The 26,902-nt window shown below is 40.8% G+C and overlaps 1 protein-coding gene across 2 annotated transcripts in view; it reads left to right on the forward strand.

Annotated features, from left to right (window-relative positions):
• FRAS1 (Fraser extracellular matrix complex subunit 1) overlaps positions 1-26,902 on the forward strand; it is a 534,964-nt gene that overhangs the window by 393,075 nt on the left and 114,987 nt on the right. For both annotated transcript variants that reach the window (XM_070791638.1, XM_070791639.1), the window contains 4 exons: positions 2,775-2,888; positions 11,180-11,294; positions 13,586-13,723; positions 16,276-16,308. In XM_070791638.1, coding sequence (XP_070647739.1) covers positions 2,775-2,888; positions 11,180-11,294; positions 13,586-13,723; positions 16,276-16,308 — 400 coding nt within the window. The remainder of the gene's footprint in view (positions 1-2,774; positions 2,889-11,179; positions 11,295-13,585; positions 13,724-16,275; positions 16,309-26,902) is intronic.

Raw genomic sequence — 26,902 nt, forward strand, 5'->3', positions numbered from 1 at the left:
GAAATAAACCTGGAAATCATTAAAATGAGATTACACTGAGCACACTGAATGTCCAGTGAGTGCGCAAACACGATGTGCCCTTTGCCCAAGTTAATATTTCAATTTTAGCAGCTGGGGACTCAGCAGTCCTCAGGTAATGAGTCAGAACAGAGGCAAAGACCTCAATCAAAAGGAGTCACCTCGGCAAACTAGAATCCTCAGACCTGCCTTTGCCTTTATAGGCATCAATATGAAGAACATCATCAATATGGAGCATTTCCCTGGAAAGAGATTCTCAGCACCTGCTAAAATGATATTTATTGCTTTTGCAAGTCGGTTACTAAGTAGGTTATTATAAAATAGCAAAAGTTATTGATTTTTGGAAAACAAATTCACTTGAGTTTAAGACCTAAAACATCATTACTTAGAAAATGGTTCCCTTTGGAGAGTCTTCACACGTTTTGCTCAAAATGTATTTAAAAGGCCTACCTGAAATCTCCTTCAAACTCTGTGGAATATTCTTTAGAATATCTTCAATAATGACAATCTTCAATAATGACAAATCCTTGGGAGGTGAATCTTCAATGATGACAAATCCTTGGGAAGTGAATTTTAAAATATAACCCAATAGCCAAAAGTCATGCTGACTCATATCTGGTAGAAAGAAGAGTAGTGTTATTTTTGGTTAAAACAAGGACAAATTATGAAGTAACAAGCTCAGTTTTCTTACATGTTTTGTGAAGGCTTTCCAATAAGTGCATTTTGAATACTGATAACATCCTTATTTCAAGTATGAAACAATTCTCTCAGATCATATTCTCTTGCATGTGGAAGCTTTGGTGTGTATGTTTTTAAAGTCTCATTATTTGATAGGCTTACCTATAGTTTGATGTGAAGTAACACAGACTCTAGCTATGTGCTAAAATAAATGGCTAGCAACTTTTCCCATTCATCATTTGAGTGTCCCTTGGGATGTTAGACTGTTTTTAAAAAGATGCTGTTCTAATGGTTCTTCTCTTTGTCCCTTTTTTTTCCTTTCAAGCAGAAAATGCAATACAATGAGTTGCATGGATTTAATTTCATTTTAATGTTGATATGCTGTCATGAGCCGTCAATGCAGTCCATCTGTTACTTTGCGTCTAAGACTTGGGATTTATGCAATGCGAATGGTGTGAAAAAATTAGAGCATGGCATAGTGAGAAGAAAGCAGGCCAAGGAAGGAGCCCTGGTTTTGGGCTTATTCAGATCACGTTGACACAGCCTCAGGGGATGTGGTTTGAAAAGGACCAAAATATTTTATAGCAGTATCTTTGCTAGGGAAGCTAGAATTGAGTCCCTTGCTTGGTAGTATGCTCACATCTCACTACCTGCAGAGTTCCATTCCTTTTCTTCAAGAGATAGGAGAACGTATCTTCCTCTGGCCTAATATCCTAAAGCTTCCAAATTGAGTCACCGTGGTCAGTAGGAAGATCAGGAACCCACTGACCTAGTTTTAAATACTGCTCCTTAGTGGCTTTTGATCTTGACACCTATAACTTTTTTACTTTCAGTTTCATCGTCTGTAAAAATGGAGATAATAATATCTACTTGGTGGGTATTCAGTAAAAAAAACTTTTGAAAATTAGCTTGTACGGTGCTGAGGCTATGATAAATGCTCTGTTGCTAAGTCTCTAAGCTTTTGTTGTTAATATTATTTATGGCGACACTATGAGATGTCTTATTGGAAACATGTAGATATTCTGCAACTTGAGCTCTGCAGAGAAGTAAGCTTTCCTGTAGGATGTAATTTTAGAAGACATAGAGAAAGGGCTGCTGTTCTGCCTTTTTCTCAGGATTTACAAAACCCTGCCCCTTCTCATACATGTGCGTGTATGCTCATTCGCTTCAGTTGTGTCCGACTCTTTGCGACCCCATGGACTGTAACCCATCAGGCTCCTGTGTCCATGGGATTTTCCAAGCAAGAATACTGGAGTGGGTTGCCATTTCCTCTTCTAGCGGATCTTCCCCACCCAGGGATCGAACCTAGTCTTATGTCTCCCACATTGGCAGGCAGGTTCTTTACCACCGGCGCCACCTGAATGCAATTCCACATGGCCACATGGGCCTGACCAATTCTTCTAACAAGCACAAGGAATAAAGAAAGAAGGCACGTTTAAGGGAGTGGCTAAGTAGCACTGAGGAAGGGGAGAGACTGCATGGGCAAACCATCATTTTTCAGTATGTTTGAAACAGGAGGAAATTGATCTTGTGACCACTACCCTAACTGTAAATGCTTTTAATCTTGCCTTGCAGTGATGAGGCTGGGATTTAGCATTTATAATCTAATTGTAGATATCTGCACTGGGTAAAGATTAAAGTGGAATAAACATCACTTATGTAATGTGTTGTATATGTTCATAATGAGACATTTTATAGCTATCAAAATTATGTTTTCAAGAATGTTTAATGATATAGCAAAATACCATAATATTAAGTAAATATTTAGAATATATACTTATATATAAAGATTCACATATGCATAGCAAAAAGATTAAATTGAAATGCAATGGTATATTCATTACTATTTATCAGTAGTGAAATTCTTGATGGTTTTTATTCCATATTTATACTTTCCTGCAACTTCAGAATTGCCTAAAATGTTTATTTTAAATGAATCTTAAAATATGAAGAGCAGAGCAAAGATTGTAATGCAGGAGCATATAGAATTCAAAGACAAATGGTTTGAAAGGGAAAAAGTAAACACGGGCAAACTACTCTGCCCATCAGAGTCTCACCAGCGTGCCATCTCTTTGCAGGTGTCCAGCGCCACAGAGGCCCACACCCATCTGGAGAGTCGCCTGTTCAACATTGCCATCTTACCTCACGCTCTGGAAACACCCCAACACTTTCCAGGATCTCTCCACATGACAGTGAGTTGGGTGGGAGGGCTCATGGTTTTTGCTTGGAGGAGATGGACTGATGCTATCTACATGCATGCTAAGTCATTTCAGTCGTGTCCGACTCTTTGTGACTCTATGAACGGTAGCCTGCCAGGCTCCTCTGTCCGTGGGATTCTCTAAGCAAGGACACTGGAGTGGGTTGCCATGCCCTCCTCCAGGGGATCTTCCTGACCCAGGGATTGAACCTGCGTCTCTTAGGTCTCCTGCATTGGCAAGCGAGTTTGCTTTTACCACTAGTGCCACCTGGATAAGATTTGACTTAATGCCTATCTTGGAACACAGACTCTGGGGTCACCAATGCATGCCAGCCCTGTGAACACATTTCTCATTGATTTGAAAAAGCAATTAAAATTGCCAGAGTGAAAGGAAGATTAGATGAAATCTACCCTAACCTCCCATCCATTGCTGCTAAACTTTTTGCAGCATCCCAATCATGGGCCCACTCCCTGAGTGGTGTTGTTCAATTGCTAAGTCATGCCCAACTCTTTGTAATCCCTTGGATGGTAGCCCAACAGGCTCCTCTGTCCATGGGATTATACAGCAAGAATTCGGGGGTAGGTTGCCATTTCCTTCTCCAGGGGATCTTCCCTACCCGGGGATCAAACCCGCATCTCCTGAATTGTCAGGCAGATTCTTTACCACTGAGCCACTAGGTACTCACTGAATACCTGAATGGATTTTCAGGTTTATATCCATTTGATGATTGCTGTTTGGGTATAAATGTTTAGCCAGTTTAGAGCTCTACCTAGCTGGAGAAACTGTTCTTTGTTTTAAAAGTCCTGTTAGTAGTTTTCTATTATAAAAGAAATATCAAGGCTTATCAGGGTTTCCCTGATAGCTTAGTTCATAAAGAATCCACCTTTAATGCAGGAGGCCCCAGTTTGATTCCTGTGTCAGGTAGATCTCGTGGAGAAGGGATAGGCTACCACTCCAGTATTCTTGGGGTTCCCTTGTGGCTCAGCTGGTAAAGAATCCACCTGCAATGCAGGAGACCTGGGTTCAATCCCTGGGTTGGGAAGACCTCTTGGAGAAGGGAAAGGCTACCTGCTCCAGTATTCTGGCTTGGAGAATTCCATGGACTATACAGTCCAGGTCCAATGCTGTAAGCAGCAATATTGCATAGGAACCTGGAATGTCAGGTCCATGAATCAAGGCAAATTGGAAGTGGTCAAACAAGAGATGGCAAGAGTGAATGTTGACATTCTAGGAATCAGTTAACTGAAATGGATTGGAATGGGTGAATTTAACTCAGATGACCATTATATCTACTACTGCGGGCGGGAATCCCTCAGAAGAAATGGAGTAGCCATCATGGTCAACAAAAAAGTCCAAAATGCAGTACTTGGATGCAATCTCAAAAACGATAGAATGATCTCTGTTCATTTCCAAGGCAAACCATTCAATATCACAGAAATCCAAGTCTATGCCCCAACAAGTAACGCTGAAGAAGCTGAAGCTGAATGGTTCTATGAAGACCTACAAGACCTTTTAGAACTAACACCCAAAAAAGACATCCTTTTCATTATAGGGGACTGGAATGTAAAAGTAGGAAGTCAAGAAACACCTGGAGTAACAGGCAAATTTGGCCTTGGAATACAGAATGAAGCAGGGCAAAGACTAATAGAGTTTTGCCAAGAAAATTCACTGGTCATAACAAACACCCTCTTCCAACAACACAAGAGAAGACTCTATACATGGACATCACCAGATGGTCAACACCAAAATCAGATTGATTATATTCTTTGCAGCCAAAGATGGAGAAGCTCTGTACAGTCAGCAAAAACAAGACCAGGAGCTGACTGTGGCTCAGACCATGAGCTCCTTATTGCCAAATTCAGACTTAAATTGAAGAAAGTAGGGAAAACCACTAGACCATTCAGATATGACCTAAATCAAATCCCTTATGATTATACAGTAGAAGTGAGAAATACATTTAAGGGCCTACATCTGTAGATAGAGTGCCTGATGAACTATGGAATGAGGTTCGTGACATTGTACAGGAGACAGGGATCAAGACCATCCCCATGGAAAAGAAATGCAAAAAAGCAAAATGGCTGTCTGGGGAGGCCTTACAAATAGCTATGAAAAGAAGAGAAGCTAAAAGCAAAGGAGAAAAGGAAAGATATAAACATCTGAATGCAGAGTTCCAAAGAATAACAAGAAGAGATAAGAAAGCCTTCTTCAGCGATCAATGCAAAGAAATAGAGGAAAACAACAGAATGGGAAAGACTAAAGATCTCTTCAAGAAAATCAGAGATACCAAAGGAACATTTCATGCAAAGATGGGCTCGATAAAGGACAGAAATGGTATGGACCTAACAGAAGCAGAAGATATTAAGAAGAGATGGCAAGAATACACAGAAGAACTGTACAAAAAAGATCTTCACGACCCAGATAATCACGATGGTGTGATCACTGACCTAGAGCCAGACATCCTGGAATGTGAAGTCAAGTGGGCCTTAGAAAGCATCACTACGAACAAAGCTAATGGAGGTGATGGAATTCCAGTTGAGCTATTTCAAATCCTGAAAGATGATGCTGTGAAAGTGCTGCACTCAATATGCCAGGAAATTTGGAAAACTCAGCAGTGGCCACAGGACTGGAAAAGGTCAGTTTTCATTCCAATCCCAAAGAAAGGCAATGCCAAAGAAGGCTCAAACTACCGCACAGTTGCACTCATCTCACACGCTAGTAAAGTCATGCTCAAAATTCTCCAAGCCAGGCTTCAGCAATATGTGAACCGTGAACTTCCTGATGTTCAAGCTGGTTTTAGAAAAGGCAGAGGAACCAGAGATCAAATTGCCAACATCCGCTGGATCATGGAAAAAGCAAGAGAGTTCCAGAAAAACATCTATTTCTGCTTTATTGACTATGCCAAAGCCTTTGAATGTGTGGATCACAATCAACTGTGGAAAATTCTGAAAGAGATGGGAATACCAGACCACCTGATCTGCCTCTTGAGAAATTTGTATGCAGGTCAGGAAGCAACAGTTAGAACCGGACATGGACCAACAGACTGGTTCCAAATAGGAAAAGGAGTACATCAAGGCTGTATATTGTCACCCTGCTTATTTAACTTCTATGCAGAGTACATCATGAGAAACGCTGGACTGGAAGAAGCACAAGCTGGAATCAAGATTGCCGGGAGAAATATCAATAACCTCAGATATGCAGATGACACCACCCTTATGGCAGAAAGTGAAGAGGAACTCAAAAGCCTCTTGATGAAAGTGAAAGTGGAGAGTGAAAAAGTTGGCTTAAAGCTCAACATTCAGAAAACGAAGATCATGGCATCTGGTCCCATCACTTCATGGGAAATAGATGGGGAAACAGTGGAAGCAGTGTCAGACTTTATTTTTCTGGGCTCCAAAATCACTGCAGATGGTGACTGCAGCCATGAAATTAAAAGACGCTTACTCCTTGGAAGGAAAGTTGTGACCAACCTAGATAGCATATTCAAAAGCAGAAACATTACTTTGCCAACAAAGGTTCTTCTAGTTAAGGCTGTGGTTTTTCCTGTGGTCATGTATGGATGTGAGAGTTGGACTGTGAAGAAGGCTGAGTGCCAAAGAATTGATCCTTTTGAACTGTGGTGTTGAAGAAGACTCTTGAGAGTCCCTTGGACTGCAAGGAGATCCAACCAGTCCATTCTGAAGGATATCAGCCCTGGGATTTCTTTGGAAGGAATGATGCTAAAGCTGAAACTCCAGTACTTTGGCCACCTCATGCGAAGAGTTGACTCATTGGAAAAGACTCTGATGCTATTAGGGATTGGGGGCAGGAGGAGAAGGGGACGACAGAGGATGAGATGGCTGGATGGCATCACTGACTCGATGGACATGAGTCTGAGTGAACTCTGGGAGTTGGTGATGAACAGGGAGGCCTGGCGTGCTGCGATTCATGGGGTCACAAAGAGTCAGACACGACTGAGCGACTGATCTGATCTGATCTGATACAGTCCATGGGGTCGCAAAGAGTCAGGCATGACTGAGGAACTTTCACTTCTATTATAAAAGTTTCCTGGTAAAAGTGATGTCTATGCTGACTCCAGAAAGACAAGTAGCAAATATTCAAAAAGACTGGGGATGGGGGAACAGGTTGGAAAGATTTGAGAGGTGAGGGCAAAGGGCATCACCAAGCATAGAAGGAACACATATGAAGACCCAGAGGAGAGAGACAATATGATTGTTGGGAAAATTGCCAGCAGTTCAGTAGGACTGGGGACATCAGAGAGGTGGAGGAGACTAGGGGTGAGGAGGTCTGTGAGCTGGATCACAGAGGGGCTTTGTGCAGGAAGGAGTGTGGACACATGGAAAAGTTTGAAGCAAGGTGACAGCTAAATTAGTGCATGAAGCTTAGTTGAGACAATTAGCAATTCCACCATAACCCTATATCTACAGGACATGTAATGCCAGAACCCCTCTTCTAGACAGAGCCACAAGCACGAAGTCCTTGTCAATGAATCATCAGAGATCCACATTTTAGTTAGCGTCCACATAATTACACTCCAAAGTGGTGCAGCAGCCCTGAATCGCAACAAAGATAGCAGGTAGAGTTTTAGAAATTATGGGTCTGGGACGTGACATAGACATAAAAGGGGAAACAGAAAGTATTTAATGAATAGCTGGTATCGGCATTTCTACCATAAACCATAATTTAAAGAAATCATAATTCAGCAACACTAGAAAGTCTATAATTCATCATTCTGACTAGAGGAACTTGGATCAGAATTTTCTCTAAAGTGTAAAGAAAAATGTGCATACACATTTCTTGCCAAATGCTAATGCAGTGTTATTTTGAGTTTAGAAGGAAAATAAATGGGCCAGGAGCCATGAAGATGGCGTCACTCTCGCTCTGTGGCTGGGAACCTCTAACAACTTTTAAACACACTTAACCTTGAGAGTCTCAAGTTAGGTCTATCCTGTGTAATTTAGTGTATCACAGAGATTAGTCTACTAAATGTGATCAGGCTACTAAATGTCTACTAAATGTGATCTACTAAATGTAATTAGTCTAAAAAATGTGATCAGGCTATCATTTCATTTCTTAAAATATACATGGTTTATATTTCTTTTGACGTTAATTAGGGCCATTACTGTAGGACATACAAACTAATCTGTGACGAAAGTGCATTCTCAATTCAGCGATTTGGGTTCACCTAGCCACACAAGTTTTGTACATATTTGGTAGACACATTATGAATGCATATGCTAAATTCATATATGGTATATTCATGTATGTGTTTAAGGGTAAGTGTCTACCTCTCCATTCATTCAGTTATTTAATCACAAACACTTTTGGGCCCCTAATTTATGCCAAATTCTGTGGAAGACATTGGAGATTGAGTGATCACATAATACAGACTGTATTCTTTTTTTATTGAAATATAGTTGATTTACAACATTATGTTAATTTTTATCAAGCACTCCCATGTACTGTACACTCGGTGCTTGAGATCCATGAACAAACTAAAACCGTGTTCTCATGGAATTTACATGAATAGACAGTAAGTTATAAACAAAATAAATAACTCTCATGTAGCATGTTAAGGAGAAGCATTATGATAAAAGTAAAAGTAGATCAGAGTCAAGAGGATTGGAAATGTAGCAGGGAAGACCTAGGTTGTAAAAAGTTGTCAGGACAATGACATTTAAAGAAGGATTTGCAGGAGGTGAGGAAGAGAGAGAGCTGTGCAAATCCCTTAGGAAAGGGGATTCCTGACCCAGGAAACCATGCATTTAGAGGCATCAGGCTAGGAGCATGCTTAGATAAACAGCAAGGAAATCAGTCTGGCCGGATTAAAGTGAGTACAAAGCAAGAAGAATCCGCATGAATGCAGATGTGCAAAGTTAATTGGGTGGAGGGTGGTGTAGATTAGGGGAACAGATTGTATCCAGCCACACAGACCACTGGAGGGACTTAACTTTATTCTGAGTAACATGGAGAGCCGTTGCAGGGTGTTGAGCAGAGGCCTAATGGCCTTTTTAAAGGCATCGCCTGGTGGCTGTGTGGAAGTAGACTCTTGAGGAGAGAGAGAGAGAGCAGGTGGGAGGCCATGGTGGGAGGCCAGGTGTGGGATCTAGATCCCCGCAGGGTGGTGGCAATGTCATGAGGAGAAGTGATTGGATTCTGGATGTATTCAGAGGTAATATGGGTATTATGAAAGCCATTATTCTGTAATCTTCTTATGCTGACAGATAGTTTAATAGAAAAGTGTCTTCTATAATGATTTCCATGAAATTTAATCTCATATTTCTTACTGTTTCATTGATAAATATTGAACATTCCAAATAGCCAATATTAAAATTGATTATGCTTTGATGTACCTCCACCTCAATATTGCTTTCTTGAGAGAATCAAGTCCTTGCTTTTTCTACTTAGTGTCTATTTCTGTTAGTAAAGAAATTAAATCAATAAATTCTGTAATAAAATGTCTGCTTTCTTGGCTATAATGCATTTCTCTTTTCCATTATTCTGTGTTCATAGTAATTCTCTTTTCCTATCACTTTATTGTTTTAGGGACATCTAGATTTTCAAAAATATCCCATAATACCTTGAGAATGTTCAGTTATTCTGATGGTTTTGAGAGTAAAAGTTGGCAAACAGTATTGAACAGTGCGCTCAGCCTACACTTTTTGTCCACGTATCTGTGCCTACATGTGTATGTGTTTACAGATGTGTGCACACATGCATGGGCTGTAAACACCTTGCATAGGGTATGTATTTTTCTTGTGTTGCCCTTCCCCGTTTTATTTTAGAGAGACCAGCTGCTATTTGCAATTCTGATTTTCCTTGCTCATTACATTCCAGACCTGAGCAACGACTTGAAATATGACTCTGTACTAGAGGGGTTGTCCTAGCCTGCAAGTGCTGCCTCTCCCCAGGACAAGTATGGCTTGGGGACAATTACAAAATAACTGGAACCTTCAGTCTTTTCATGGTTAAAAGGAAGAACACCATGCCCTCCTCCATGAGACTTCCTGAGCCCTTCTTATTCCTTTCCTAGATGGGAAATTCCTTCTGAAAGTAGCAGAGCTTGGAAGAGCAGTTTGTTGTTCAGTCGCTCAGTCATGTTCAACTCTGTGACCCCATGGACTGCAGCACATCAGGCTTCTCTGTCCTTCACGATCTCCTGGAATTTGCCCAAACTGATGGTGTTGCCATCCAACCATCTCATTCTCTATTGTCCCCTTCTCCTCTCTCCCTCAATCTTTCCCAGCATCAAGGTCTTTTCCAGTGAGTCTATGAACAGTATGAAAGAGCAGGAGAGCATGTCAAACTCTAACCCTTCAGGGGTCAATTAGAAAGAGCCTGTGATGAACCAGATATTTTTGTTCTGTTTTAGTATCAATATGTGTGACCTAGGCAAAGGGCCCATGTTCACTCTCCTTTTCAATTCCTCTCCAGTATGTTTCTGCTGCTGTTCCCAAATCTCTGTTAAGCCTGGTCATGGAATTCTGAATCTCTCTGTCTTTTTTAATGTTGTCACTGTTAATGGGTTGTGAACCCACACAGGCGAATGGATAGTGAGAGCTATACACACATTGACTTTCCAATTAATTTCACTTGACTCCTTCATTGGGTCCTGAAAGCTAGAAGTGGAAAGCAATATCTGGTTCTTTAGAACAGTACAATGGAGACAAAAGGAAATACTATTTCTATAAGCTTTAATAAACACGTAGCTCTTAAACCTCTGAACTCCAATGGTGAGCTTCTTTGGCATTTGAGGCAAGTTCATCTTTAGCCATTGGAAACCATCAAAGTTAAAGAAAAGAATGCATCACAGTTCCCGTCAGCAAGCTGGGGGGTTGGGAGAAATTCTCACCAGATACCATCTTAGCCCATTAAATTAGAGGAATAGAGCTGTAAGGATCCAGCTGTGAACAGTAGAATCACCAACTGTGATAGTTTATTTCCAAACACGTACCGCTGTGAGCTCTAACCAGGAATAAGTGATCATACTGGGACTCCCACAGCATGTGCGGGCATAAACCCAGGAGGCCAAGGGCAGGGGAGAGAAGGGTCAGGTGCAAGACCCGAAGAGAGCTCTGTAACCCCGTGAGATGCTTAAGGCAGGGACAAGTCTGCAATGTGGGAGAACCAATCCTTCTTTTGAACTCTCAGAGAAAATTTTGCTCTCTGTGACGAATTAAAAAACCCAGAAAAAGTTGTTGTTTTTTTTTTAATGGGTTTTGTTTTTGCCTCTGGCTTTTGTTTTCATCATGCCATTTTTTTCTTCTTCCCTCTCAAATTTTGTGTAGGCTCGGGAAGATGGCCTGACTGTGATTCAGCCTCATTCTCTCTCCTTTGTAAACTCTGAGAGGCCAAACAGAAAGCTAATATACAACATCACTCTACCGCTGCATCCAAATCAAGGTAAGACAGGCAGTAAGCGATCTTTTGAGTGATGCTCTTTGTCTTCTATTGTTGACCAGCCCTCAAAGCGCTGGAATTCTGTCTTCTTCTACTTGTTGAGGATTTAAGGAGTAACAGTTATTCATCACCTCTGAGTTTAGAGCCAGTTGAGAGGGAGACACTATGGTCGGACAGGTGGAGATGAATGTGTCAGCTTTGGTACTGACAGAGCGGTACTGGAGAGCACAGTGTGCAAATAACTTCATCACTCTTTGAGCTTCCCTCCCACCCCCATGTGCAGGCACAGCTGGACAGATCTAAGCACACCTGTAGCGACAGAGCCTGCCTTGGTGAGGCGCTCATGAGAGAGAGTGGAACAGAGTCAGCATGTGCTAAGGACAAACTAAGATCATGGTATACAGTCCCATCACTTCATGGCAAATAGATGGGGAAACAATGGAAATAGTGACAGACTTTATTTTCTTGGGCTCCCAAATCACTGCAGATGGTGACTGCAACCATGAAATTAAAAGACGCTTGTTCCTTGGAAGAAAATCTATGACAAACCTAGACAGTGTACTAAAAAGCAGAGGTATCACTTTACTGACAAAGGTCCACATAGTCAAAGCTGTGGTTTTTCCACTAGTCGCATATGGAAGTGACAGTTGGACCGCAAAGAAAGCTGAGCACCAAAGAACTGATGCTTTCAACCTGTGGTGCTGAAGAAGACTTTTGAGAGTCCCTTGGACTGCAAGGAGATCCAACCAGTCCATCCTAAAGGAAAGCAACCCTGAATGTTCATTGGAAGGACTGATGCTGAAGCTGATGCTCAAGTACTTTGGGTACCCGATGCAGAGTCTACTCATTGGAAAAGACCCTGAAGCTGGGAAAGACTGAAGGCAAAAGAAGAGGGCGGCAGAGGATGAGATCATCATCATCAGAGATGAGAGCATCAGCGACTCAATGAGCATGAATTTGAACAAATTCCAGGAGATAGTGGAGGACAGAGGAGCCTGGTGCTGCAGTCCATAGGGTTGCAAAGTCAGACACAACTTAACACCGAACAACCACAAAGAACAAGGAGCTCTGCCAGACAACCCGGGGGGCTGACCCACACAAACTCAGTTTTCCCTCAGGTGGATAAGTTACTCCTCCTCTTTCTTTTTAACCAAGGGAATAAATACTGTTTATGACTTCTTTAAGTTTACATAGTGCTCCTACATATTAATACCCTGTGAGCTTCAAAAAAAACAAATATATTTACAGTAGCGTTATCAGTCACCCAGATGAATTCTCCAGGCCAGAATACTGGAGTGGGTTAGCCATTCCCTTCTCCAAGGGGATCTTCCCAACACAGGGATCAAACCTAGGTCTCCCACATTGCAGGTAGATTCTTTACCAGCTGAACCACCAGGGAAGCCCATCAGTTCTGTACCTGTGAAATTTAGAAACCACAGGCATATCTTCAGCCCCTAAGACATTTGTAACTTAAAGGTAATCCAGTTCTTTGAATAATCAAGATCCACGTTATTGTTGCCAGAAATCATCACAGAGACTATGGAGTTTCTGAAGGAAAGAAAGTGGATTGAAAAAAAGTCTTTACAGCCTCACCAGGAGTTTGTGCCATTTTGGAGCGACTTTCACCTTTGAACTTGAATTTAATTGAGAGAATCTCATAATTACCGTTCATTGTCTATGACTTGTGAGGATCTCCCTGGTCTAAGCTACATTAGAGGGCAATAGTTTGCATCTTACTATTGTTTGTGAGCAATGAATCCTGTGCTGTGCTGTGCTTAGTCTCTCAGTTGTGTTCAACTCTTTGTGACCCCATCGACTGTAGCCCACCAGGCTCCTCTATCCACTGGGATTCTCCAAGCAAGAATACTGGAGTGGGTTGCCATTCCTCAAGGGGATCTTCCCAACCCAGGTGTCGAACCCAGGTCTCCCGCATTTAGACAAATTCTTTACCATCTGAGCCATCAGGGAAGCCCAAGAATACCAGAGTGGGTAGCCTGTCCCTTCTCCAGGGGAATTTCCCAACCCAGGAATTGAACCAGCGTCTCCTGCATTGCAGGCGATTTCTTTACCAGCTGAGCTACCCGGGAAGCCTGCAACGAATCCTAGGCAAGAGTATTTGGGTTTCAGAGTTACCCCTTTCTTGAATAACCAGGGAATAGTATGCCAAGAACAACTCGAGAGCAATTGTTCCTGAAGGATGACTTCCACCAGTGGAAAAGGCAGCTTTATGTCTCTAATTATTGTCAGCCATCAGAATTACTGCTGATGCTCATGCAGACTCTCTTTCTTTTCAGGCATCATCGAACACAGGGACCAGCCTCACTCTCCCATCCGGTATTTCTCCCAGGAAGACGTTAACCAGGGCAACATCATGTACCGTCCTCCCACTGCAGCCCCCCACCTCCAGGAGATCAGGGCCTTCTCCTTTGCTGGTAATGCTTTTATTCCCCTCTATTTTGAGGTGCCCAAACTGCTCTCTGTGAAGCTTCATGGCATACTTTCAATAAATCTTTATTTTGTGTCTCCTAAATGGCCAGGCCTGAATGAGGCCTTGGAGAGCTAGTGGTGAGCAAAAAAAGGCATCTTGGCAAGTTTGGGGATCTAGGTATAGAGACAAAATTTGAGAAATATTCTCACTAAGGGAGGTTTAATTGCAGGCTGAGATAAGTGCTCTAAAAATAAGGAAGAAAGTTCATCCCTCAGTAAGGGATGTTCAATTGCAGGCTGAGATAAAAGATTCGGAAGACTAAGATATGCAGGCTAAAGATAAGGAACTGGATGTAGCAAGTCTGACCTAGACTAAGGGTACACTGGAGGCTGCCTCAGGGAGGTCTTGATGGTGGAGGGGTGAGTAGGAGCTAACTAGGCTGAGTGTGTGTTGGGATCTTTGGGAGAACATTCTGGAAAGAAGGACATGCAGCCCTGTGCAGAGGCCCTGGGAGAGAGAGAATGTGACTTTCTGGGGACTGAAAAAAGTCTTTGTGTCTGGAATGTGGAGGGTTGAGCAGAGTGGGGATGAACCTGGATGGGAAGAGAGAGGGCAGGGGCCCTGTGAGCCTGCAGAGACATGGAGCTTTATCCCAAGAACAAGAAGAACCTGGTGGAGGTTTTAAGATACAGGGGGCTGGCTTTTCATAAGGAACTCTTTGACTGCAGTGAAGAGAGAGGATTTGAAGAGGAGGCCATGGCAGATGGGCATGTGTGAGAGGAATCTAGTGATAAGGATCCCATGCAGGCACCTTTTGGGATTAAAACCAGGATTTGACAAAAAATACCTTTTAAAAAAAGAAAAAGTTGGCCAAGAGAATAACTCCCATTTCTAATTCAAGCAAGTGTATGCCCTTCCATTAAGTCAAGACAGCCTTAATCCTTGCCACCCCCTTATGTCTCCCTTTGACCGAGTATTCAAAGCTGCCAAGTTTTAAGTCTCTTCCCCTAGATACTGGGATGGCCAAGAAATTCATTCAGATTTTTCCACACCATCTTATGGAAAAGCCCAGATGAACTTTTTGGTCAGCCTTGACACTTCTCTGCTTTGGAATGCCTCTAAAAATCCTGAAGCCTGTTTCTTTATGATCTTTAAGATGTTATGTCCTTTGTGGCTCAGAGGTAAAGCATCTGCATGCAATGTGGGACACCAGGGTTCAATCCCTGGGTTGGGTAGATCCCCTAGAAGAGGGCATGGCAACCTACTCCAGTATTCTTGACTGGGAAATCTCATGGACGGGGAGCCGGTTGAGCTACAGGCCATGGGGTCACAAAGAGTAGGACATGACTGAGCAACTAACACTTTCACACTTTCAACACAATTAATATAGAGTATATAATTGGTATAGTAGCTTGAATCATGCAGAACAGTTGGTGATTTCTAATGGTGAGTTGAACATGGGTTGAATAGTTTCAGAGTTATGTTTTATAGTATGGCAAAGTTTTAAAGTAATATTTGCCACTATTTATATAGATGGAATTGTCCAGAAGATAATTAACTCAGATTGAAAATCCCTAAGCACTGGGATAAACCTCTTCTCTAAGAAGTATCCTCAGTGTTTGTGTGTGTGTTTAGTCACTAAGTCATGTCCGACTCCTCGCGACCCCATGGACTGTAACCCGCCAGACTCCTCTGTCCGTGGGATTTTCCCAGGCAAAAATACTGGAGTGGGTTGCCATTTCCTTCTCTAATCCCCAGTGTTTCCTAGCTAGATACCTCACAGCCAGTGAAAATGTTTCATGATCCTCTAACCCCAACTTTATAAGACCTACTTTTTACAAGAAACTCAGGTTATCCAGGGATTAGAGGAAAAGACAACATGTCAGCCCGGGTTGAAGTTATTTCTGAATCCACTATATTCACCTGTGTTTCTGGAGCCTTTTTAGGGAGAGCAGAGTTGTATCCTGTATAATCTATGGGATAAACGCCACGAGATAAATCTCTCACGCTGTTACAGTGTGTAGATCAATGTCCCAGGCATCACTCAATTCTACAGTGAAACTGACCCACCAGCAAGCCTTGTCAGTAATATATGACATTACCCACATTTACTGATTTGTAGGATTTTATGTACTGGTAAAATGGGACCTGAATGAATCTATTATAAATCACTCTAACTGCTGTGATATAAAATTATTCCACTCTGTGGTTCTTTTTGTTACTTAAAATTAGTATTGGCATCATTAAATTCAACATAATGTTAGCAAACAATCTGGTGCTCTTTCCTTAAACCCCATGGACCATAGTTCACCAGGTTCCTCTGTCCATGAGGCAAGAACACTGGAGTGAGTATCCATTCCGTAGGGGATCTTACTGACCCAGGGATTGAACCCAGGTTGCAGACAGATTTTTTGCCGTTTGAGCCATCAGAGAAGCCCCCCCTTAAACCATGATAATTTATTTTTCTAACTTCTCTCCTAATATATTTTACTTTTTCCATCCATTGGTGGCCCCCAGATGTTCAATATAATGATTTTCTGTCTCCTGTTCTCTCAGGTCTCCCAGAATCGGTGAAATTCCACTTCACAGGTAAAAATTTTAATCACAGTCTTTTAAGAAACCTTGTTTTTGCTCTCTTCATTGTTACTTTAGCTATTTTCTAAGAGCTATTTAAAAGTTACATAACACAAATTTCTTCTAAAATAATCACATGCTAGTTAGATAGTGATAGCTCAACTTCATATTTATAGGGAAAATCTCCACCAAGGATACGAAAGATTAGTGTTCTTTAAGCCCAATTTCAACTTGTTCGATTATTTATTAAAAAGAAGTAATAATGGTTAAGATCTCAGACTTTGAATCCAGTCTGTCTCAGGTTCAGCCTGCTTTATGAAAGTTTCTTAACCTTTCTGTGCCTCCATGCCTTATCCATCAATGGGGATAATAAATAATAATTATATATGTGTAGAGCTTCCAAACCCTGGAGGAGGGCATGACAACCCACTCCAGTATTCTTGTCTGGAGAATTCCATGGACAGAGGAGCCTGGCAGGCTACAGTTCATAGGGTTGCACAGAGTCAAACATGACTGAAGTGACTTAGCACGCACACATGCTGCTGCTGCTGCTAAGTCCCTTCAGTCGTGTCCGACTCTGTGCGACCCCACAGAGGGCAGCCCACCAGGCTCCCCCGTCCCTGGGATTCTCCAGGCAAGAACACTGGAGTGGGTTGCCATTTCCCCCTCCAATGCATGAAAGTGAGAAGTGAAAGCGAAGTTGTTCAGTCGTGTCCAACTTTTCGTGACCCCATGGACTGCAGCCCACCAGGCTCCTCCATCCATGGGATTTTCCAGGCAAGAGTACTGGAGTGGGGTGCCATTGCCTTCTCCAGCACTCATGCATAGAGTTCCCAAAATAGTGATTGGCACATACATGCCTGCCTCACTTTATTGCACTTTTTTGTGCTTCACAGATATTGCATTTTTTATAAATTGAAGGTTTGTGGCACCCCAGCATAGAACAAGTTTTTCAGTGCCATTTTTCTAGAAGCATTTCTTACTTCCTGTCTCTATTACATTTTGATCATTCTTGTAACATTTCAAACTTTTTCATTATTATTGTATTTGTTATGGTGATCTGTGATGGGTGATCTTTGATGTTAATATTGTGATTGTTTTGGGGACACCAGGAACTTGCTGATATAAGACAGTAAGCTTAATAAATGTTGTCTGTGTTCTGTCTGTCACACCAACCGGCCATTCCTCCATCGCTCTCCTTCTCTTGGGGCCTCCATATTTCCTGAGACCCAACAATATTGAAGTTAAACCAATTAATAACCCTACAATGACCTCTAAGTGTTCAAGTGAAAGAAAGAGTCACACATCTCTCACTTTAAATTAAAAACTAGAAATAATTAAGCTTAGTAAGGAAAGAATGTCAAAAGCTAAAATAGGCTAAAAACTAGGTCTCTTGTGCCAAACAGCCAAGTTGTGAATACGACAGAAAAGTTCTTGAAGGAAATTAAAAGTGCTACTCCAATGAACACACAAATGATAAGAAAGCAAAGCAGCCTTGTTGCTGATAGGAATGGCCTGGGTAGAAGATTAAACCAGCCACAACATTCCCTTAAGCTAAAGTTTAATCCAGTACGAGATCCTAACTCTCAATTCTGTGAAAGCTAAGAGAGGTGAGAAGCTACAGAAGAAAAGTTTGAAGCTAGCAGAGGTTGATTCATGGGATTAAGGAAAGAAGCCATCTTAATAACATGAAAGTACAAGGTAAAGCTACAAGTGCTGATATAAAAGCTGCAGCAAGTTGTCCAGAAGATCTAGCTTGGCTAATTCATGAAGGTGGTGACACTGAAGAACAAATTTTCAGTGTGGGTGAAACAGCCTTGCGCTAGAAGAAGATGCTATCTAGGACTTTCATAGCTATAGAGGAGAAGTCAGTCCCTGGCTTCAAAGGACAGGCTGTATTGTTAAAGGCTAATACAGCTGGTGACTTTAAATTGAAACCAATGCTTATTTACCATTCCAAAACTCCTAGGGCCCTTAAGAATTAGGTATTGAACCTACTCCATCTGTGCTCTATATATGGAACAACAAAGCCTGGATGACAGCAAATCTGTGTACAACATGGCTTGCTGAATATTTTAAGCTCAGTCTTGAGATCTACTACTTGGGGAATAAATGATTTGTTTCAAAATATTGCTTCTTATTGACAGTATATCTGGTGCCCAAGAGCTCTGATGGAGATGTACAATGAGATTAATGTTGTGTTCACACCTGTTAGCATAGCATCCATTCTGCAACCCATAGATCGAGGAGTAATTTTGACTTTCCAGTCTTATCATGTAACATATACAATTTGTGATGCTATGGTTAACATAGATAGGGATTCCTGTGATGGATCTGGGAAAAATATATTGACAACCTTCTGGAAGGGATTCACCATTCTAGATGTCATTAAGAACATTCATTTGTAGGAAGAGGTCAAAATATCAACATTTACAGGTGTTTGAAGAAAGTTCATTCCAACCTTCTTGAATGACTTTCAGGGGGTTGAGACTTTAGTGGAGGAAGTAACTGCAGATATGGAAATAACAAGAGAACTAAAATCAGAAGTGGAGTGTCAGACATGTCTGAATGCTGCTATCTCATGATAAAACTTATAAGAATGAGTTGTTTCTTCAGTTCAGTTCAGTCGTTCAGTTGTGTCCAACTCTTTGCAACCCCGTGGACTGCAGCACGCCAGGCCTCCCTGTCCATCACCAATTCCCAGAGTTTACTCAAACTCCTGTCCATTGAGTCGGTGATGCATCCAACCATCTTATCTTCTGTTGTCCCCTTCTCCTCTCACCTTCTATCTTTCCCAGCATCAGGGTCTTTTCAAATGAGTCAGCTCTTTGCATCAGGTGGCCAAAGTATTGGAGTTTCAGCTTCAACATCAGTCCTTCCAGGGAATAATCAGGACCCATGATCTCCTTTAGGATGGATTGGTTGGATCTCTTTGCAGTCCAAGGGACTCTCAAGAGTCTTTTCCAACACCACAGTTCAAAAGCATCAATTCTTTGGCACTCAGCTTTCTTTATAATCCAACTCTCACATCCATACATGACTATTGGAAAAACCATAACCTTGACTAGATGGACCTTTGTTGGCAAAGTAATGTCTCTGCTTTTTAATATGCTGCCTAGGTTGGTCATAACTTTCTTTCCAAGGAGTAAGTGTCTTAATTTCATGGCCCTAGTCACCATCTACAGTGATTTTGGAGCCAAAAAAAAAAATAAAGTCTGCCACTGTTTCCACTATTTCTCCATCTGTTTGCCATGAAGTGATGGGATCGGATGCCATAATCTTAGTTTTCTGAATGTTGAGCTTTAAGCCAACTTTTTCACTCTCCTCTTTCATTTTCATCAAGAGGCTTTTTAGTTCTTCACTTTCTGCCATAAAGGTGGTGTCATCTGCATATCTGAGATTATTGATATTTCTCCCAGCAATCTTCATTCCAATTGTTTCTTATGGATTAGCAAAGAAAGTGGTCACTTGAGATTAAATGTACTCCTATTGAAGATGCTGCAAAGATTACTGAAATGACAACAAAGGATTTAGAATATTACAAAAAGCTTAGTTGATAAAGCAGCATTAGGGTTTGAGAAGACTGACTCCAATTTTGCAAGATATTCTGTGGATAAGATGCTGTCAAACAGCATTGTGTGCTACAGAGAAATTTTTGCAAAAGGAAGACTCAATCAGTACAGCGAACTTCATTGTCTTATTTTAAGAAATTGCCACCACAATCCCAACCATGAGCAACCACCACCATGATCAGTCAGCAGCCATCAACATTGATTCAAAGTCCTCCACCAGCAAAAAATATTATAATTCACTGGAGGCTTAGATGATGGCTAGCGTATTTCACAATAAATTATTTTTCTAATTAAGATATGTACATTATTTTTTAATGTACATGCATAATGCTTAACATAATGCTATGGCACACTTATTAGACTACAATGTAGTGTAAACATAATTTTTATACAAACTAGGAAGCCAAAAAATTCGTGTGACTTGCTTTATTATAGCATTCACTTTATTGCAGTCATCTGGAACCAAATCTGAAATATCTCTGAAGTATGCCCATAATCATCCCTACATGATGCTCAGCTAATGAATGAATGAGCTTTCCTGGTGGCTCAGATGGTAAAGAATATGTCTGAAATGCAGGAAACCCTGGTTTGATCTCTGGATCAGGAAGATCCCCTGGAGAAGGAAATGGCTACATACTCCAGTATTCTTGCCTAAAGAATTCCATGGACAGAGGAGCCTGGTGGGCTATAGTCCAGGGGGTCTAAAGGAGTTGGAAATGATGAGTGAATAACATTTTCACTTTTCATAGTCTAAAATAGAGCCTTTCATTGAATGCTTTGCTACTGGAAGCAAAAGTGTTGTGACCCAGAGAGTGAGTTATGATAGCTGTGTGTGAAAGATCTCAGCATCCTAGTTTTAGTTCAAAGTGTGATAGAAGCTGAGTGCCAATAAGCAAAAACAGAAGCAGAGCTGGCATCTATGCTGATGTGAAATAGAGACACGCTTTCTTATATAGATCTAGAGTGAGGCGATTCACCATAACTGGCATTGATACATTGCTGTTTCCTTGGGATTGACTATTTTATTGGAGTCAACCATCCACACGTCCTATTACAGTTCATGTAGGGCTAAATGTTGGTGAGAGAGAATGTCATCTCCCTAAAATTCTCAGATATTCATTTGTTCTTTAAAGGCTAAAAAGTCACACTTGAAGCAACAGTAAATTTAGTCTTCCATCATTGTTTTTTTTTTACTTTTTATTATTTTTTGAGATTTAATTGATGTATATGTATGACTGTAAAACATATAGTTGGTGTATAACATTTCAGGTGTACAACATAATGAGTGATATTTATATATACTGTGAAATGACCACCACAATAAGTCTAGTTAACATCTGTCACCATGTAAAGTTAGTAAATGTTTTTCCTGTGATAAAAACTTTATTCTCTTAGCAACTTTCAACTATGCCAAATGATATTATTAATGATTATAATCACCATATTGTTGTTGTTGTTCAATTTCTAAATTATGTCTGACTTTTTGCAACCTCAAAGCAAAATGTATGAAGACCCTCAAGGGGAACCACTTTTTGACAATATTCAGTTCAGTTCAGTTGTGTCCAACTCTTTGCGACCCCATGAATTGCAGCACACCTGGCCTCCCTGTCCATCACCAACTCCCGGAGTTCACTCAGACTCACATCCATTGAAGCAGTGATGCCATCCAACCATCTCATCCTCTGTCGTCCCCTTCTCCTTCTGTCCCCAATCCCTCCCAGCATCAGGGTCTTTTCCAATGGGTCAACTCTTCGCATGAGGTGGCCAAAGTACTGGAGTTTCAGCTGTAGCATCATTTCTTCCAAAGAACACCCAGGACTGATCTCCTTTAGAGTGGACTCGTTGGATCTCTTTGCAGTCCAAGGGACTCTCAAGAGTCTTCTCCAACACCACAGTTCAAAAGCATCAATTCTTCAGCACTCAGCTTTCTTCACAGTCCAACTCTCACATCCATACGTGACTACTGGAAAAACCATAGCCTTGACTAGATGGACCTTTGTTGGCAAAGTAATGTCTCCGCTTTTGAATATGCTATCTAGGTTGGTCATAACTTTCCTTCCAAGGAGTAAGCATCTTTTAATTTCAAGGCCGCAATCACCATCTGCAGTGATTTTAGAGCCCAGAAAAATAAAGTCTGCCACTGTTTCCACTGTTTCCCCATCTATTTGCCATGAAGTGATGGGACCGGATACCATGATCTTCGTTTTCTGAATGTTGAGCTTTAAACCAACTTTTTCACTCTCCTCTTTTACTTTTATCAAGAGGCTTTTTAACTCCTCTTCACTTTCTGCCATAAGGGTGGTGTCATCTGCATATCTGCAGTTACTGATATTTCTCCCAGCAATCTTGATTCCAGCTTGTGCTTCTTCTAGCCCACCGTTTCTCATGATGTACTCTGCATAGAAGTTAAATAAGCAGGGTGACAATATACAGCCTTGACATACTCCTTTTCCTGTTTGGGACCAGTCTGTTGTTCCATGTCCAGTTCTAACTGTTGCTTCCTGACCTGCATACAAATTTCTCAAGAGGCAGGTCAGGTGGTCTGGTATTCCCATCTCTTTCAGAATTTTCCACAGTTGATTGTGATCCACACAGTCAAAGGCTTTGGCATAGTCAATAAAGCAGAAATAGATGTTTTTCTGGAACTCTCTTGCTTTTTCGATGATGTTGGCAATTTGATCTCTGGTTCCTCTGCCTTTTCTAAAACCAGCTTGAACATCTGGAAGTTTATGGTCCACGTATTGCTGAATATTAATTCTTCTAATTCATGATCAGAAATATCTTCCCATGTACTTGTGTCTTCAGTTTCTTTCACTGGTGTCATATAGTTTTCATATTACAGGTCTTTCACTTCCTTTAATAAATTTATCCCTACATGTTTAATTTTTTGTTACAACTCTAAACGAGGTTATTTTCCTAATTTCCCTTTCTAATGGTTTGTTATTAGTGTACAGAATGCAACCAATTTTTGTGTATTGATTTTGTATCCTGCAACTTTACTGAATTTATTCGTTCTCTGAGTTTTTTGGTGAAGTCTTTAAGGTTTTCTATATATAATATTTCATCTGCAAATACTGACAATTTTCTTTTATTCTGATTTGGACACCTTTTATCTCTTTTTCTATTATTGTGTCATTGTTGAAAAGAGCCCATTGTCGGCTCATTTCTAGACTTCTTGATTATTAAACAATTTGCAGTATTACTTGTATTTAAGCCTTACAGCAATATTGTAAATATAGGTTTTATTTTAGCATTTTAAAGCTGAGAAAACTAAGGATCATTATAGTAGTTATCTGCCCATGTGTCTATACTTGGTAAACAGCACAACCAGGATTGTAATATAAGTTTCTGACTTTTCTGTGTTTAGTCTTGTCTGTATGTGTTCTGATCATGAAAAACAAACAAGTATTATGGTAGTGTGCCAGTTTAGATTTTAAGCCTCAATACTAATCTGAAAGCTTGAATAGGTGAAGGGGTTAACTATTAACTTCCCCAAGACTTTAAGTTAAATGATCCATGAACCTATTATACAGAGTAAAGAAAATAGACCTTGGGCTGACCTTAAATTAATTTATCTTGTTTCTGCCTGAGGTTCCTTTATTTTACTGTTCAGTGATTTTTAAAAATTTTTATTTTAGACAAATTTTTTTTTAGAGCAGTTTTGGGTTTACAACAAAATTGAAAGAAAGGTACAGACATTTTCCCTGTGCCCCCTACCCCAGCACATGCATAGCTTAGCATCTCGACTTGTCAGCATCAGTCACTAGAATGGTACACTTTTCACCAAGGATAAATCAGCACTGACACATAATCACCCAAAGTCGAGTTTACTCTAGAGTTCACTCTTGTTATTTTGCATCCTATGGGTTTAGACCTATGTGTGGCATTTATCCATCATTGTATCATACAGAGTTGATACTGTAATGCCCGAAAATTTTTCTGTGCTTTGCCTGTGCCCCTCCTGCAACCCCTACTTCCCACCTTTCGCAAACACTATCCTTTTTATTGCCTTCCATGGTTTTACCCTTTTCAGAATATCATATAGTTGAATTCATAATTTTTAGACTGGCTTCTTTCAGTTAGCAATATGCATTTAAGATTCCTCCATATCTTTTCATAGCTTGGTAGCTCATTTATTTTAGTGTTGAGTGATATTCCATTGTCTAGCTGTACCATAGTTTATTTATCCATTCCCCTGCTAAAGGACATTTTGAGTGCTTCTAAGTTTGGGCCATTATGAATAAAGATGCTGGAACCATCTGTGTGCAGATTTTTTGTGTAGACTTTTGGTGAAAGAGCCAATCTAAAAAGTATGAGACAAGAAACAATTTGACTATTTCTCAGAGAAATCAAAAACGTTGCTTAAAGAGAGGGTTAGACATGCAATTAACATTTTGATTGTAATTTCTTACGTTTGCTTGCTAAGCCCTGCACCATCATGGTATATTTTGTTGTTATGTAATTTGTATTAGGCTTTCCACATGGCTTGGTGGTAAGGAATCTGCCTGCCAATGCAGGAGACGCAAGAGACGCGGGTTCGATTCCTGGGTCGGGAGAATCCCCTTGGAGGAGGAAATGGCAATGAACTCCAGTATTCTTCCTTGAGAAATCCTATGGACAGAGGAGCTAGTGGGCTATAGTTCATAGGGTCACAAAGAGTCAGACGTGACTGAGCGACCAAGCATTCACAAATTTGTACTAAAAAATAACTTTCCTCCCTTTACTTATAGAGGCAAGGATATACCTTGGTCACACGGATAGTTGAGTGATATGACCAAAGCTGTTTAAGTTTTTGGTCTTTCCTCCTCTTCTGTAGGGTAAGGATGGTGAAGGCTCCCAAAGGTGCTCCTCACTTCAAAAAAAATCAATGTAAAACATTAAAAAATTGTATTTTGCAATTATTTATTTTTATTTAACAAAAGGCCTTCTTAACTTAGATTCCAAGCACTTCAGAGAATCCAGAATCCACTGAAATTTATGGAAAAGTTGGTTCACTTGTCCTCAAGCTCCCCAAAATTAAGAGTCATTGCTCCCAGGGCTTCCCTGGTGGTCCAATGTTTAGGACTTCACCTTCCAGTGCAAGAGGTGAGGGTTCGATCCCTGGTCAGGGAACTAAGATCCCGTATGGCCAAAACACCAGAACATAAATCAGAAGCAATATAGTAACAAATTCAGTAAATACTTTAAAAAAATGGTCCACATAAAAATCTAAAGAAAAATAGAGGAAACATTAAGAAAAAAAAGAAGAATCATTGATCCCTATCTCTGACCATCCAGAGAGCATGAAAGACTGAACTCAAAGAAGCAGATGTAAGAACTTTGACATTTGACCAAACGACCACAGTCATAAAACCGTCATTCTCCCAGGGATAATATCGTCTGTCCTTCAGGAGGGCTCTTTCTGGACTTCTCTAAGGACATGGAACAGACCTTGTAAAATCCAACCATATCTTTTAGTTGTGTTCTAAAGGAAAAGACAAATCTAAAACCTGTATGTACTTATTAGCAGGAGTCAATAAGTGATGCTTTAGAACGTCCCTGGTGGCTCAGACGGTAAAGCGTCTGTCTACAATGCGGGAGACCCAGGTTCAATCCCTGGTTTGGGAAGATCCCCTGGAGAAGGAAATGGCAATCCACTCCAGTACTCTTGCCTGGAAAATCCCATGGACAGAGGAGCCTGGTAGGCTACAGTCCATGGGGTCGCAAAGAGTCGGACACGACTGAGCGACTTCACTTTCAAGTGATGCTTTACTTGGCTGAAGTAGAGGTCAAATTCTCACTGACTTGTTACCAAGTCCAGGAGAAAGTAGAAAAGTAAAAAATTCCTTGTAATGAACCCATGTATAAGCAGACCACGCATTTAAAGTATCAACAGTGCAGCTTTTTCAGTAGGCACTGCAGATAAACCCATTGATGAGTCAGTGGTGCAGGTGTTCCTACAAACCTGACTTTTAGAGAAGGGAAGGCATGTGGGGTATGGAAAAATAGAAACAAGAACCAAGGGTCTGGCAACTCTGCTTTCATTTCCCTCCAGGGATCAGCTTTCACTTGGATACCTCAGGTAATCCAAATAAAATATTAAGGTCACTGCTTTATTCACAAAGATGTCTTCCACTTATTGCATTGGACATAATGACCAGGTAAAAACGGGTCTACTTACTTCCAAACAAATACCATTAGAATTATGTGTAGACATTTCTATCCTTTTAAAAAATTATTTTCTGATGAGACATAGACAAGTTATTTCTAAAAGAGTTTTCTTGAAAATGTATTTCTCTGGAACACTGGAAGAATGAATTAAGTCTACAGTAATTCAAAAAATAAAAGCTTTTATCGGCATTACCTATGAGTGCATATTTGAAAATTCTGAAAGAGATGGGAATACCAGACCACCCGACCTGCCTCTTGAGAAACCTGTATGCAGGTCAGGAAGCAACAGTTAGAACTGGACATGGACCAACAGACTGGTTCCAAATAGGAAAAGGAGTACATCAAGGCTGTATATTGTCACCCTGCTTATTTAACTTCTATGCAGAGTACATCATGAGAAACGCTGGGCTGGAAGAAGCACAAGCTGGAATCAAGATTGCCGGGAGAAATATCAATAACCTCAGATATGCAGATGACACTACCCTTATGGCAGAAAGTGAAGAGGAACTAAAAACCTCTTGATGAAAGTGAAAGAGGAGAGTGAAAAAGTTGGCTTTAAGCTCAACATTCAGAAAACGAAGATCATGGTATCCGGTCCCATCACTTCATGGGAAATAGATGGGGAAACAGTGGAAACAGTGTCAGACTTTATTTTTCTGGGCTCTAAAATCACTGCAGATGGTGATTGCGGCCTTGAAATTAAAAGATGCTTACTCCTTGGAAGGAAAGTTATGACCAACCTAGATAGCATATTCAAAAGCGGAGACATGACTTTGCCAACAAAGGTCCGTCTAGTCAAGGCTATGGTTTTTCCTGTGGTCATGTATGGATGTGAGAGTTGGACTGTGAAGAAAGCTGAGTGCTGAAGAATTGATGCTTTTGAACTG

This window comes from Bos indicus, chromosome 6 (genome assembly GCF_029378745.1).
Source record: "Bos indicus isolate NIAB-ARS_2022 breed Sahiwal x Tharparkar chromosome 6, NIAB-ARS_B.indTharparkar_mat_pri_1.0, whole genome shotgun sequence".
Taxonomy (NCBI): Eukaryota; Metazoa; Chordata; class Mammalia; order Artiodactyla; family Bovidae; genus Bos; species Bos indicus.